The sequence below is a fragment of the Chrysemys picta genome, chromosome 7, assembly GCF_011386835.1.
Source record: "Chrysemys picta bellii isolate R12L10 chromosome 7, ASM1138683v2, whole genome shotgun sequence".
Classification (NCBI taxonomy): Eukaryota; Metazoa; Chordata; order Testudines; family Emydidae; genus Chrysemys; species Chrysemys picta.
The window spans coordinates 20,514,699-20,530,041 of NC_088797.1; the positions used below are offsets into that span (position 1 = coordinate 20,514,699).

Here is a 15,343-nt window from a genome sequence, read left to right on the forward strand (position 1 = left end):
GCTATAAGGACATCAGTAGAAGGTTATGGGTTCGAGTTTCATTCAGTCTGACACTGAAAGGGCACCTTTAGTTCACCCAGCTGCAAAATGGGTTTCTGATTCATTGGCTATGATGCTGGCTACATCACTCTTTTTTGTACCATTGGCTATGAAACTGGTGTGCCTTAACTGTGCCAGTCCAATGAGGCATTGGCTCGGGGGGAGGGTGGATGGGTGGTTTTTGACATCAATAGAAGGAGTTATAAATGTTTAGAGGCAAGAAACTTATTGAGCTATGGCAGGGTTTCTCAACCTGTGGGTCAGAACCTATAATTGGGTCACCAGAATGTTTCAAAGGGTCGCGTGGCAGTTCCTGCTGCTCCTGTGCTGTGGTGCTGGCTGGGCTGGGCTCTCAGCTCTGGGCATTGCAACCTCCGGGGTTGCAGTACCGCTCGGGTTTGGCCCCACCCGCTGACTGGACCAAATTTGGGTGAGTGGAGTTGTGACCTGGCTCATGGGGTTGCAGCGCCACTCACTCAGATTTGGCCTATCTGGACTCCTGTCATCATGACGGCTGGGCCAAACTTGAGTGGCACTGGGATCCCAGAGGTTGCATTGCCTGGAGTAGGGAGGTGAGCCCAGCCAGCCCCTCAGCACAGGAGCTGCAGGAGCTGCCATTGTGGGGTGAGTGCCGGGTAGGGTTGCCAGGGAACACCCGGTCAAAAAGGGACCCTGGTAGCTCCGGTCAGCACAGCTGACTGGGCCATTAAAAGTCCAGTTGGTGGCACAGCGGGGCTAAGGCAGGCTCCCTACCTGCCAGAGCTCTGCACGGCTCTGGGAAGCAGCGGCATGTCCCCTCTCTGGTACCTATGTGTAGGAGCAGCCAGGGGGCTCCATGCGCTGCCCCTGCCCCAAGCACCATCCCCGCAGCTCCCATTGGCCAGGAACTGTGGCCAATGGGAGCTGCGGTGGCGGCGCCTGTGGACGGGGCAGCGCGCAGAGCTGCCTGGCCGCGCCTCCACATAGGAGCCAGAGGGGTGGCATGCTGCTGCTTCCAGGAGCTACTTAAGGTAAGTGCTGCTGGGAGCCGGCATCCTGATCCCCTCCTGCGCCCCAACCCCCTGTCCCAGCCCTGACCCCCCTCCCGCCCTCCAAACCCCTCGGCCCCAGCCCAGAGCCCACTCCTGCACCCCAAATCACTCATCCCTGGCCCCACACCAGAGCCAGCACCCCCAGCCAGAGCCTTCACCCCAACTCCCTGTCCCAGCCCGGAGCCCCCTACCATACTCCAAACCTCTCTGCTCCACCCCCCCAGCCCGGAGCCCCTTCCTGCCCCCTGAACTCCTCATTTCTGGCCTGACCCTGGAGCCCGCGCCCCCAGCTGGAGCCCTCATCCCCTCCCAAACCCCAAACCCCTGAACCAGCCTGGTGAAAATGAGCGACTGAGTGAGGGTGGGGAGAGTGAGGGAGAGGGGTGGAGTGAGTGATGGGAGGGGCCTCGTAGGAGGGGCAGGGGGCGGAGCAAGTGTGTTGGTTTTTTTGTGAGTAGAAAGTTGGCAACCCTAGTGCCAGGCAGGACCCCACACCGCTGGAAGGCAGCACCCGACAAAAACCACCCCAGGGTGTCCACCCCCAGACTATTTACTGGGTTGCAACAGGCCATAAACATTTACAACTGGGTCCTGAGCCCAAAAAGGTTGGGAACCACTGACCTATGGGACTCTAGGACAATTGACTAACTACTTATTAAACCATTCATTAGTCATTTACTAACTCATCATACATATATGCTTAATATAAAGTGTGCCTGAGACACGGTTGATATTGATGAGACTTTTGCTTAAGTGAAGACTACAGATCAGGGCCAGGGCTTACCAATACAGAACATTTAAAAAAGGGTTTTTTAAAAAGTTGATTGTTCACAATTGTGATAACATCAGACTGGGGTTAAGTGCCATATAATGCCCTCCCATTGGTCAGACCACAGTAGGATAGAACCTGTGCCCCAGACTTGAGCAGCAAGTCATCCTCTGATGGGAACCAGTTTGAGCCAACTCAAAGGGGGAAGAGAACATAGCCAGTGTCATGACCCACAGGCCTCAAACCCAGGTCCACAGTGTGAGCCATGCATCAGTCCTCCACTTGGCAGCCTGCTGACAACTGCTGGACCCATGAAGCCCAACCCCAGTTTGAGGTTCCACCCCTGACGTCCTACTGGTGGAGTCCCAAAGCAGCTGATTGGCCTGCTGGCTCTACTTAAGCTAGCAACAGGAACAGGAAGCTGTCTGAACGACTGGGATCCACCCTGCTCTGGACTGTGTACCTTGTGGCTCCTGCTTTCGCTCCCTTGGCTCATGACCTCTCACTCATGGTTCTGATCTCCAGTTTGTCTCCTGCCTCTGACCCCGTCATTTCCTGACCTGGCCTGACTCTGATTACCAACTCTTGGTTCTGATCTCCAGTTTGTCTCCTACTTCTGATCTCCTGGTATCCTGACCAAGTCGACTCTTGACTCCTGACTGTGGACTTTGGCTCTGACCACTAGATCTGGCTGCCCATGACCTAGCCTTGACAGCCAGTAAAACCAGTGGATCAGCTGGGAAGTCCATATAGAACTATGCAGAGCCTGACCTATCATTTCAGTGGGCATTCTCTTCTGTACCAATCTCTGGGTCGCCTGTAGCATAGCTTCCTTTGCAGTCTTGCGGCCACTGGCTCTAGTTCCATGCCTGCACCCTACCCAACTCTCTGAGAGGTGTTGCGGGGAATTACTGCTGGTTCTGTCTCATTTTTTAAGGTCAGATTCCCTGACAGCTAATCATATGCTAGCAAAATTGTTGCAAACCCTGCATAGGTATGTTGGAATAAAAACAAAAGCTGTTATACATATATTCATAGCTTCACTTTGGGGCATAAACTACCTGCTGGGCCTCTTTAACCTATTATGCAGGGGTATAGGGTTAGAGAAGAGAATCCCTAGTGTAACTCCACTAGTCCCACTGGAGCTACACTAGATATGATGTGAGCCCATGTGGTTGATGGCATTTTAAAAACTGTTGACTTGCTAATCAAAGAGCATAAAAGATTTTCTAGAATCTGATGAAAAGGAAGTTAATTTCTTTGGGTGTGTTGATGGGGTCTATGAAATGAGATCCAAGCCCCTATCAAGATAGGTCAGAAATACAGTATATAGGATACTATAACACAGGGGATTTAGATAGTCCAATCAGTGCTACACTCAGACTTTTAGAATTGTATATCAGAACCCATGTATTTGTCATGTACCATTCTGCATTCTTTTCTCCATCACTGTTGTTTTGCCTGGTACTAAAACAGCATACTGTATTAGGCTCGGCCGAGGTTCGGCCCTCAGCGGGGCTGTGGGGTATCCCACCGACTCGCTCTGGTCCGCCATCAGTCCTGGTCCAGCGGTAGTGTGGGACAGCAAACACACAGTTAGGGGCTCAGGCCCTTAGGCAGGGGCTGAGCCAATAGTTCGGGAACCCAGGTCCCTAAACAGGGGCTGAATCAATGGGTTGTAGCAGCCCAGGCCTAGGTCAGGGCAGGGCAGCAATCAAATAGTCAGTCGGGAACTCAGGCCCTTAAGCAGGGGCTGAGTCAATGTTTGTAGCAGCCCAGGCCCTAGGTCAGGGCGGGGCAGCAATCAAATAGTCAGTCGGGAACTCAGGCCCTTAAGCAGGGGCTGAGTCAATGTTTGTAGCAGCCCAGGCCCTAGGTCAGGGCGGGGCAGCAATCAAATAGTCAGTCGGGAACTCAGGCCCTTAAGCAGGGGCTGAGTCAATGTTTGTAGCAGCCCAGGCCCTAGGTCAGGGCGGGGCAGCAATCAAATAGTCGGGAACCCAGGCCCTTAAGCAGGGGCTGAGCCAAGGAGCAAGAGGTCCCAGCCTCTCTAAGCCAGGAGAAAGGGGGAGTCTGCCACCCAAGGAGTGGGTGGCAGGGGGGACGCAGGCCCTCCCACTCCACTGCGTCCCAGCCCGGGGCCCTAGCAGCGGCGGAAGCTTGCTGCTGTCAGTGGGGATCCTGGCCGCAACACCCTGACATTGGCTCTGGCAGTGCTGCAGCCAGACTGGGGTCGGCTGCCCCCAGGCTACTTCCACACTCCCCCTCGTAGGGTACCTGGGCCGTACTAGTGTCCTTTGTGCTCTCCACCAGCATCGGTTCCTCTGGGTAGGTAGCGAAGGGTATGCTCGGCTCCTCCTCAGGATAGCAGGAAAGGGGCAGGTTCGGCACCTCCTCGGGATAGCTGGAAAGGGGCAGGCTCGGCTCCTCCTCGGGATAGCTGGAAAGGGGCAGGCTTGGCCAGTCCTCCTCAGGGTACCGGGCGAGGGGTAGGGCAGGCTCGGCTGGCCTGCTGCTGTCTCCCAAGCGGGAGCTCAGCCACAGACGTCTGCTCTCTCCGCCAGCTTGTTCTCCACTGAGCTCTGCAGGCAGGCTTTTATACTTCCGGGTCGGCGCCGTGACATCTGAGGGGCGGGCGCCGGACCCGGTGGCTCCGCCCACATTGGTGTTAGGGTAGGGTTACCATACGTCCGTTTTTTCCCGGACATGTCCAGCTTTTCGGCAATCAAACCCCCGTCTGGGAGGAATTGCCAAAAAGCCGAACATGTCCGGGAAAAATACCGGCCGGGCACTTCCTCTCCCGCGGCTGCTCTGCTCCTCCCCGGACTCAGACTTCGGCTCTGTTTAAGTGCCAAGCTGCCCGAGCCAGCACTACCGGCTTCGGGCAGCCCCCGTGCCTCCGGACCCTGTGCCGCTGGAGCAGAGCAGCTGGAGCCGGGGAGGAGAAGTGCCCAGCCGGTGGCTGGGGTCCGGAGGCACGGGGGCTGCCCGAAGCCGGTAGTGCTGGCTCGGGCAGCTTGGCTCTTAAACAGAGCCGAAGTCTGAGTCCGGGGAGGAGCAGAGCAGCTGGAGCCGGGGAGGAGAAGTGCCCAGCCGGGGGCGCAGGGTCCGGAGGCATAGGGGCTGCCCAAAGCCCGAGTGCTACCGGCTTCATGGTTTTCCGGGCAGCCTCAAGACCCTGCGCCCCTGGCTGGGTGCTTCCCCTCCCGGGCTCCAGCTGCGCTGGGGAAGCGCCGGCCGGGGGCGCAGGGTCTGGAGGCTGCCCAGCAAACCGTAAAGCCGGTAGCGCTCGGGCAGCCCTTTTCGCGTGGCTGGGAGGGAGGAGGGGGAGTTAGTGCGGGGACTTTGGGGAAGGGGCGGGGAAAGGGCGGAGTTGGGGCAGGGCCGGGGGTGGGAAAGGGGCGGGGCTATGGCCTGTGGAGTGTCCTCTTTTTTATTTTTTAAATATGGTAACCCTATGTTAGGGGAGGTTCGGCCCTCAGCGGGGCTGTGGGGTATCCCACCGTCTCGCTACATATACAAAGAGAAGCAGTTTCCTCTATGTAACTGACTTCTTAGTGTGCTGTTCCATTGGTGTTGCCCCAAACCAGGGTTTTTTAATAATAAGCCTAACCAGTGGCATGGGAATTGATGGAATGTTTCACACACTGAAATAACTGGGCAAGAGGAGGCTTACCATCAACTTCGATGGGCATTATATATTTGGGGCTTGATCTAACATTTTTTGTTTACATATAAATGGCTTGGTGGCTGAAAATGATGGAAAGAAAATGCTGAGGGTGGGCTGTGGGAATGCATGGCAATTTAAATGTTTTATTATAAAATTGTGTGTGTGTGTGTGTGTGTGTGTGTGTACATGCACACCAGCCTGGCTGCTTTAATCGGTTGCTGTGGTGCAGCAGAAAATTGGCTTGCATGAGTTTTGCAGCCTGTATTGTGTCTGGAACTCATCATAACTCATATAAGAAGCTTTAGTGATGCATGTGTTTATCTATTAATCTTTAAATATGGAGTCACTGCCAAAGCCTCCATAGTATGTCTGTCGATTTGTGTATGTCTCTGTCTTGCACACACAGACACAGAAACACACCAAAACTAATGGTGGTGCAGGGTTCAAATTTGGGATTCATTTTATCTGGACCCTCAAAGTTCAGAACGACAAGGGCATTGGATACTTGGATTCCGTTTTGACCCATTTTTTTAACAGAAGTGACAGTTGGCTGGAAAAAGGAAAATATTTTTTGCTCATTTTGTTTCCTTTTTAGTTGAGATTTTTGAAAAATTTCCAAACAGCTCAAGAGAAGACCAAATCCAGTGATGGTTTTGGTTCAGCAAAACCTCCCTTAGTCAGGGCTGGAGCTGGTGAAAAAATTGCCACCACTATGTTTTCAACAGAAAATGGCTTTTTGATTAAACGGACGTTTTAAATGACAAATTGCAAGTTTCGCAGAAAATATTTGGGTTTTCATTGAAAATCTAAAAATGGAAACATTTTTCAGTTAGAACATGAACAATTCCAAGAGAAATAAAAAAATTGTTATTGTTTTTGTGGGGAAAATATTATTTCCTAACCAGCTCTCATTAGGAGTTTGTTTTTCTAAAACCAGGTTGGTTTGGATCTGGCTCAGTGCTTAATTTGTGCTGGGGCCTCTGGGCTTGCCATGTCGTTTATGAAGTAAAAAAATTGCTTGAGCCCGGGCACCTCTTTCATTACTAACTAATCAGTAATCTGGCTCCCATTTGGGAGGTGGTTGGAGAAAAGATTCAGCTCTTGTTCCATTCCTGGGCTGAAACAACAGAAACCAGAACTGATGGGATATTAGAAACTAGAAATAAAATCACCCAGCCCATCACCTTGAAGCCAAAGCAGAAGTGTTGTGTTATTGCTATGTACATGTGTTAGTGTTTCATCCAGGATCGTTTTAAAGTTAAAGATGGAATGGAGAAGTTCTTCGGTAGGTGAGATGACAGTCCTGAAACAATTATGCAATTTGTCTCAGGTTGACGAAGCTGCACTTTTGAAACGTTACAAGCAAGGTTGGCTGATGGAAATCACTGATAGCCTGGACCACTGCATTGCTCGGCTCAGGTATGGCTCATGAAGTGCTGTGTTTGATCCTATGTGCTAAATCCTGCTCAAGGGCTGAAGTAACCGCAGCAGCCCTTGCAATCCCCCACATGGGTGTGTGGGGGAACGATTATAGGATATCTCTCCTCATATCACCTCTGCTATTAAATGAGGTAAATGAGAAGAGAATCAGGCCCATCTTTTAGAAATTCAACTCATGAATTCCCTGCCTTGTTATTACTCCATAGCTCCCTTACAGAATCTGGTGTGAAAAGGATGAGCTAGGTGAAAGTATAAAATCTCCATATTGGGGATGTGGATTTAAAGAATATTGTTGAGGTTTTTAGGTGAAAGGAACGGTATTTGGCTTGTCCGGCACCTCAACCTGTTCGGTATTAACAGCACACTCTGAGCTCTGTTTGCTCTGAAACTCTTTCAGACAGAAAGTCTGTCTAAATAAGAACTCTGGCTCTTCACTGCATTGTCCAGTTCCTGGTAAAGTGTAATCTTGTATTGCTTATGCAATAAGAACTCCCAGTCTACTCACGGAATCCCTCTGCGGCATGGGGATCCTCTTGTAGGTTTAGGCTGATAGTGTTCATAACCTGTCTTGCTGTTGGAACCCACATATATTTTTCTCTGCTCTTTTGGGAGACTACTTTGATTGTTTATGTGTAGTTTGTAAACTGCAACTATCCAGATGATGAATTTTCTTCATCCATTTCCATGTTTACTCTATTATAGAGATGCAAGAGAGAATAAAATTACCCTCAGTTTGGGCTACCATGGGAATGTGGTAGATCTTTGGTAAGTACCAGATGGTGGATGGCACTTTTCCTTGTTAGTTAGCCTGGAACAATGTCCAAACTTGTAGATAAAGGGAATTGTCCTTCAAACCAACCACTGAAGCTGCATCTTGACTCTTGGAGGTAAATCTGGTGTCCAAATTCCAAATTGGGGAATTACATTTTGCTGACCAAGGTACCCCTTTTAGGCACAAATGGATAACTTTGGTTTTGGAAAGAAAGAACAAAGGTAACAAAACACAGAGCTGTGTCTTAGTAAGATCATTTGTTGGTAATCAGAAACTAGAGAATGGTGTCTTACTGAAAGACAGTCCTTGGTAATCAGAATATTGAGAATAGAAAATTTGCTGCTTTTGTGGCATGATCCAAGGCCCACTGAAATCCATGACAAGCATTATTTATTCTTATATCAGGCATCCACAAACAGACGTTGCCAATCCAGGATATCCTTGTAATATTCTAAAATAATCTTTAGGGATATTCCTGAGAACTCCTAATTGGCGCTGTTGATGCTCACAAGGAATATAACTATGAGGTGATGTTTGTAATGGCAGCCACCAGACAAGCAGTCTATATATTATCTTTCCTATCCATAGGGAGAGGTTTGTCTATGAACTTGATACAACAGGAGAACAGCTAGTTGATCTTGGATCTGACCAAACCTCCTGTCACAATCCGTTCAGTGGAGGATACTACCCCGTGCAGCTCAGCTTTGAGGAGGCAAACCAGCTCATGTCTACCAATCCAGGGAGGTTCCGTACCCTTGTGCAAGAAAGGTAAACAATTACCTGATTCATAGATTCCAAGGCTAGAAGGGGCCACTGTGATCATCTCGTCTGACTTCCTGCATAACAGAGGCCATAGAACTTCCCCAAAATAATTCCTAGAGCAGATCTGTTAGAAAAACATCCAACCTTGATTATGCAGGTTTGGTCGCTAAACGTTTCTAGGCTCAGTGTTTATTCTGCTTCTCCAGTGACCAGATTCTGGTCTTCCCCATAATAAGGTTCATAGAATTAGTGGGTCAGATTCTGCTCTCAGTTCTCTCAGTGTAAATCTGGAGTAATGCCATTGAAGTTACACTGGTTTAACTCTTAGGGCTGGTCTACACTGGGGGGGGATCGATCTAAGATATGCAATTTCAGCTACGCAAATAGCATAGCTGAAGTTGAAGTATCTTAGATCGAATTACCTGGGGTCCGCACGGCGCGGGATCGATGGCCGTGGCTCCCCCGTCGACTGCGCTACCACCGCTCGCTCTGGTGGAGTTCCGGAGTCGATGGTGAGCGCATTCGAGGATCGATATATTGTGTCTTAACAAGAGGCGATATATCGATCCTGGATAAATCGATTGCTACCCGCTGAAGACGTACCCTTAGCTCCTGTGGCGTGACTGCTTTCACACAGGTGTAACTGACATAGAATTGACCCCACAGATTCTAGAGAGGGAAACGGCCTATCAGATTGTATAGTCCCTCTACCTGCCATTGCAGGGTCATTCCCTGTTGTATATGAAGTAAGGTCTGAAAATATTTTCTTGGATCTATCAGAGGGGTAGCCGTTGTTAGTCTGGATCTGTAAAAAGTGACAAAGAGTCCTGTGGCACCTTATAGATTAACAGACGTATTGGAGCATAAGCTCTCGTGGGTGAATACTCACTTCATCAGATGCGTGTAGTGGAAATTTCCAGAGGCAGGTATAAATATGCAGGCAAGAATCAGTCTAGAGATAAGGATCTAATAGAACTTCTTGGATCTATTTCAATGATATATTGGGCTTTGTAGCCTATGTAAGGTATCTAGCATATGAGTTAGTTGTTATTAAACATTGAGAGCAGAAAATAAACAACACCCTTATTCTGTATCATTTCCAGGCTTGCTAGTAGCTTCACTAATTGGTTAGGAGCAGGGAACAGTGCTACTGTTCTTCACTAAAACCCATCAGGTGCTTGCAGTTACTTAGGTTCTTTGGCTCGGAGTGGTGTCACTCTTCACTCCTGTTGTTCTCCTTCCTCTTGGAAACGCTCCTGCTGAAGAGGTTTTTCCCATCAGAGGTTAGAATTTGTGTTTGTCATCTGGTTGGCTTTGGTCCAGGGGCCAAAAATGATGATTTCAGTCTCCCATTTTAGATGCTGTTCTGAGGGTGATGCTGTGTGTAACAGCAAAGCTAATTTCCAGCGGGACCTTTTTGTAAGATGCAGAATAACGTAGGGACCCTGATCTCATGGGTTATACATTGGTGTAATTCTGTTGATTTCTGATTTACACCATTGCAAGTGAGATTAGAATCGGGAGCTGTGAAAACAAGCAGTGAAAAAGGTACTCTCGAGAATAGGCCTAGAGCCTGATTCTCTTCTTAATTAGCAATTTAATTCCATTGTCTTCACTCATGATATATACCAGTGAAAGCAAGAGGAAAATTAGGCCTCTGTATTGGCCAAGGGATGGACTAAATAATCTACTGGGGTCTTCTTAATCTCTGTTTTTTGTGATTCTATTGTAGTCCAAGAAACAGGTGGAAACTGCAGCCAATTCAAAATAGCCCGGACCTTGTGCATGCTTTGAAGGGAAAAAGGAAAGGAGCAGAGAATTGCAAAGATCTCCAAGGAAGGGGTCAGAGAGGGCTGAAGCATTTTCGTTAACTTCCTGATTTTTGATCTGAAACCAAGTTAGCAAATGACTTTGCTGGAAGAGGACTTTATTTTTGAGACCATTACCAATGTCAGAGCCCCAGCTGTATTGATTTTGAGCCTTTGCCAGTTGCCGGGGGTTTTCAGTCCAGAACCACCAGCACTAGGAATTAAAGAATGAGGTTACAAAGATTAGCAGTGGCAGCTCTCTTGCTGCCTGAAATTTTTTAGATCTCTGTTCCAGAAATAGGGACGAGACAGTGATGGGAGTTGCTCACGTTATATAATGGTCTGAAGTTACTTGGCCTTTTGTTGGTTTACCTTATCACTGGAAACTGCCAGCTCTGTGCTAGGAGGCAGTCTCTAGCAGTATCACCTTCTGCAATTTTTCCTGTTAGATCTCAGGAGCTGTGTTGGCTTATTATTTGGATGGGAGACCTTTGGCAAGTACTGTTGTTAATTTAGTAGGTGGCACTCTTCACCCTGGCTCTTAACCTGTGTCGCAGGTTGTTGTTAGCAGGTATGGTGCTGAAATCAGGAGGTCTCCTCTGGATAACCCATAAAACCAAGCTCCTGATCACTTGTGGTCATTAAAGATCCACTGGCAGTTTTCATAATGGTATGGGTGATAACCGGGCTGTGTCAGCCAAATTCCTATTCAGGTACAATAACCACATTCTGCTTCTCTGAATTCATCTCTGTAGTTTCAGCTAGTTAAGATACTATTCTTCACTTCCTCTCCTGAGCTGTTGGGCAGTATTGCTGTGTGCTGTTAAACAGCTGTTGTGTTCCAACCCAGAGGTGGCTGCATTTCTGAGCTGGATGAGATGATTCCTGTGTGTTACTTACCCTACCTCACAGTGGCGCTGTGAGGTTCACTTAATATTTGTAAAGCATTTGGAAAGCTTGGGAAAACGGGTGCTAGAGAAGTGGATAACAGGTGCTACAGAAGTGGAAAGTATTTTTATTTGGTGTCTGGTGGGCTTAGACCATGGGTTGATCTTGAGTCTTTCAAAGTCATCTATCTCACTCTCCCCACCTTTTCACAGCCCAGGCCATATTAGCAATGCTAGGGCGTTCCTGACGTCAACCTTTTATATAAGTGAATGAATCTCAGAGCTAACTTTCTGCCTTTTTATTTTCAGTCTGAGGAGACAAGTGGCTGCTATAAACAGGCTGTCTGATAAGGGCATGTTTTTTTGGGACTATGGCAATGCTTTTCTCTTGGAAGCTCAGCGAGCTGGTGAGTAGATGCTGGCTTTCCTAGATGTAACCAGGGCACTTCTCTCCTTTCCGGCAGGTAAAATATAGTTCATTCCCTTTGTTAGAACAGGTCTTCCAAATAGATTGTATCAGTAGGAGTCAGTCCTACCTGGACGTTAAGTTGGTGCCATTCTTTTTCTCAGGAAGGCTAGTGGTGTTGGGCTTTATTCTGTAGTGTTTGTTTCTGATTTTCAGAGGTGCTGAGCCCCCCCAGCTCCAAGTGACGTCAGTGGGAGAAACAGGTGCTCGGCACCACTGAACAGCTGGCCCTTTGTTTTTAAAGTAACAGCACTGACTTTTTTTGAGGGGGTCATTGAGGCAGTCAATGCATTGACTGCAAAGTCTCAGTCTTTCCTCAAAGGAGAAAAATTAAATACACATTTTTAAAGTGTCCTCTAATTTCACATCAAAAACTTTGCACCCAATGCCGGGCACAGAAGACGGACTCCAGCGGCCAAGCTTTCGAAAGACAAGCCTCCATTCTGTTGGCACAACTTGCGCCAGCAATTGAACTGTGGGTACCAATCTGGATACTGGGTACCTCCAGTCTACACAAGGTTACAGCCTCCCAGTCTGCAATTTTCAAAATAAGGCCCTAATCCTGCAGCTGCCTCTGTGTGAGTGGATTCCTGTGCAGAGCCCCACTGGTGCAGGGATCTGCCTATGTGGAGGCATTTGCAGGATCAGGGCCTAGGATTATAATTCCCCTCTCCGTCCCATCCCTCACGATGCTTATTTTTTATTTAATGCCCCTCTCCATCCTGGACAGGAGCGGGTGGCAAATGTTACAGTTCCAGATGGCCCCATTGCCCTTAAACTCAAGCCCACCAGAGATTTACAAGGGACTCTTCTAAAGCCTTCTTAGCATTGCCGACAGACCCTGGCGGCTTGTCAGGATGCAGATCAGACAAACTGAAAGTACAAAGAAAATGTAGCAGACATCTGCCTTTGTTAGGGGTAGAATATATTGCTCCAGATCCTTCACTGGTGTAAATCAGTCTAGCTCCATTGAAGTCAGTGGAGCGATGCCGGATTACACCCGCTGAGCATCTGGCCCAATATATTTCCTTCACCAAACCTGATCTTCAATCTAGGTTGTGTGAATGGTAGGGCAGCAACATTTAAAAAGCACTAGTGATTTTCATTGTTAATCATTTTGTAACAGAAAATGTCTAAGGAGGTGGCCTCAGGAATTCTATTTTTAGTCCATTGCCTCTTTAAACTATCAAAATGAAAAAGTTGCTAAGACATCTCCATGCAGAATGGTTGTTTAAAATATATGAACAAGGAACATGTTTAGACCACTTAAAATGTTTGGGGAGGGGACTCCCCCTTCTACTGTAACCCCTGCACAATGAACAGTGGCTGTAAAAGTCCCTTGGCCAGCCAGGGAAAAATTTCTCTGGTTCAGGCACTGTACTGACCAGCCATATGCTGATCTATGAGGTCCCCCTGGTTTAAGAGGCAGGGCTAAGGGTGGGACAAACATTCTAAGCTGCCCTGTGTTACAGAGCTGGTGGTAGGCACATGGTTAGCCTACCTTTGCATCTCCCCTCCTGAGATACAAGCCTGGCTGGGGCAGGTTCTGCCCCCGGAGCAGCCTAGAATTGGAAGGGTACAAAAGTGCCTTCACTCCTTCCCCGGGGGCTGTGAGTTTTGTGGTGCAGCACAAAATCTCACCCCAAGGGCTTCGGGTCACTTTTTAAGCCTGTCCTGTTGGTGATGCAGGATTTGGCAAGGGCATTTGCTTTTCTTTTACAAGCTGACATTTTAAAACTAGAAAATAAAAAATAAGCAATTAAAAAAAATAAGGAAAAGAAAGCACTAGGGTCAGCTTTGGGGATGTCTTGGGAGGTGGCTCCCACAAAATACAGGACCCGGTGAATATCATTAATTTGTTTGGTTGCATTCAGCTGCTGTTGCCACTCATTTATTCCCAGTTTTCTTTCTTCTAACAAAAATATTTAAAACAAATAGAAGAAATGGTGAGAGATTTTAAGAGAATTTCTCTTGGAGCCTGAAATGTTAAGTCCCAGGAGAGCATAGTGTTTCTAAGGCGGGGAGAAGCCAAGGTGGGCCAGCTGTGTCAGTTTGCTTCTCTGCTCTGGTTTAATTTAGAGCAACCTGTATTGCTTCCCTTGTGGGAAATCCCTTAGAAAGGAGGAAGGGGGAAGAAATCACAGGGGTCTTCCTATAGATTTCTCTTGCCTTTTTCAATTTAGGGAGCGGGTTGCTCATCCCCACGGCATGAGCTGTGTGACTTTCCACAATCACCGGTGTATACAGGAGGCCCTGGCCTTCCATACAGAAGCCTTTTGTCTGAAAGTTGATTCTGGGACCCTGTTCCCTCTACCCATCCAGCTCTCTGGCAGAGCAGCTCCAATGGAGGACTGCCCGGGCCACAGCTGCCTCCATCATTCCCTTAAAAGAAGATCCTCTGCTGCCCACCACCCTCCCCAGGTCCACCCAGTCCCCACCCCTCCTTTCACACAGCACCCCTGAGTGGGATCTAGGAGAAGGAAGGTGCCATCAAGCGGAGGTCTGACCCCTTTTTCGGTGTGGCAGGGGAAGACCTGTGCAGGCAGGGATGCAGTCATGCATGAACTCAAGGGTACAATCTGGCCCATTTGTAGCTGTTCTTCTCATCAACTAATCTGCATTTAAAATCCTTTTGCAGGTGCTGATGTCGAGAAAAGAGGAGCCAATAAAATTGAATTCCGATACCCTTCCTATGTTCAGCACATTATGGGGTATGTTGGAAGGAATACCAGTAGATAAATTGGGGCAATGAGCTGTTTCCATTTACTGTAGAAGTAGAATCATAAACTGGACTGCTTTTTAGGAGAATATCCAAAAAATATGTTAACTTGGAGATCCCACTTACAGGGCCAAATCCTGCCTAGGCCCATCGAAGAGTAAAATGGTGGTGATGGGGAGGGGCCTTCAGCAATGAATTATCTAAGACATCCCATCATGTCTTGGTTCTATGTCACTTGAACTAGTATTACTATTATGTGGGCCACGTGCTCATTTGCACTGGAGCAGTGCCCAGCATGGCTAGGAAGAATGTGTGTATGCTGGAGCAATGTAAAACAACTGGAACACGGCCAAGAGTCTGGCCTATGGGCTCTGTTGACTTCACTGTGGTGCCCCGATATACATCGGTGTGATATCAGAATCAAGCCTATGGGGACAACTCGTATGCACTAAGGCAAGCAGGACTTGGCCCTTAACAGCTCAGTAATTCTGGAAGACATTTATATATATGTAGAAAGCAGAGTTGGCATTGTAGTGGTGCCCTGATGGTTTATGGCTGTACACATAGATTTGCCACCTCTCACTACCCTGGGGCGAGACTGACTCCTTTTGGATTAGTGGCACAATTAGGGTGGCCACTCATGCATTCCTGGAATATTAGACATACCAGTACTTCCAGGAACGGTATGAGCCTGCCCCTGCTGGCGTCACCCTTTCCCCACTGGCATGACCTTGGTCACACATCCAAATCTGTCCCTTTCTGCTCAGGCTGGCCCCTCGTCTGGTATTATACTGGACAGTCCTGCTTTTCTAGGGTTTGTCCCCTATCCAGTACTCCGACAAAACTGGATGTGATTTTGTCCAGTACCAGATGGGGGACGCCATTTTTAAAAGTGCGCTGCTCCGCCCCCACTGGCATGACCTCAGATGCGCAGTGCATGTGAGGTGCACGCTGCATGGAGGTTGCCATTTTTAAGGGCG

General features: G+C 48.5%; 1 protein-coding gene across 4 annotated transcripts in view; it reads left to right on the top strand.

Annotated features, from left to right (window-relative positions):
- The window catches only part of UROC1 (urocanate hydratase 1), an 84,024-nt gene that overhangs the window by 35,106 nt on the left and 33,575 nt on the right, over window positions 1-15,343 (top strand). For all 4 annotated transcript variants that reach the window (XM_024104989.3, XM_024104990.3, XM_042849844.2 and 1 more), the window contains 5 exons: window positions 6,840-6,928; window positions 7,652-7,714; window positions 8,310-8,489; window positions 11,488-11,585; window positions 14,283-14,355. In XM_024104989.3, the coding sequence (XP_023960757.1) occupies window positions 6,840-6,928; window positions 7,652-7,714; window positions 8,310-8,489; window positions 11,488-11,585; window positions 14,283-14,355 (503 nt within the window). The remainder of the gene's footprint in view (window positions 1-6,839; window positions 6,929-7,651; window positions 7,715-8,309; window positions 8,490-11,487; window positions 11,586-14,282; window positions 14,356-15,343) is intronic.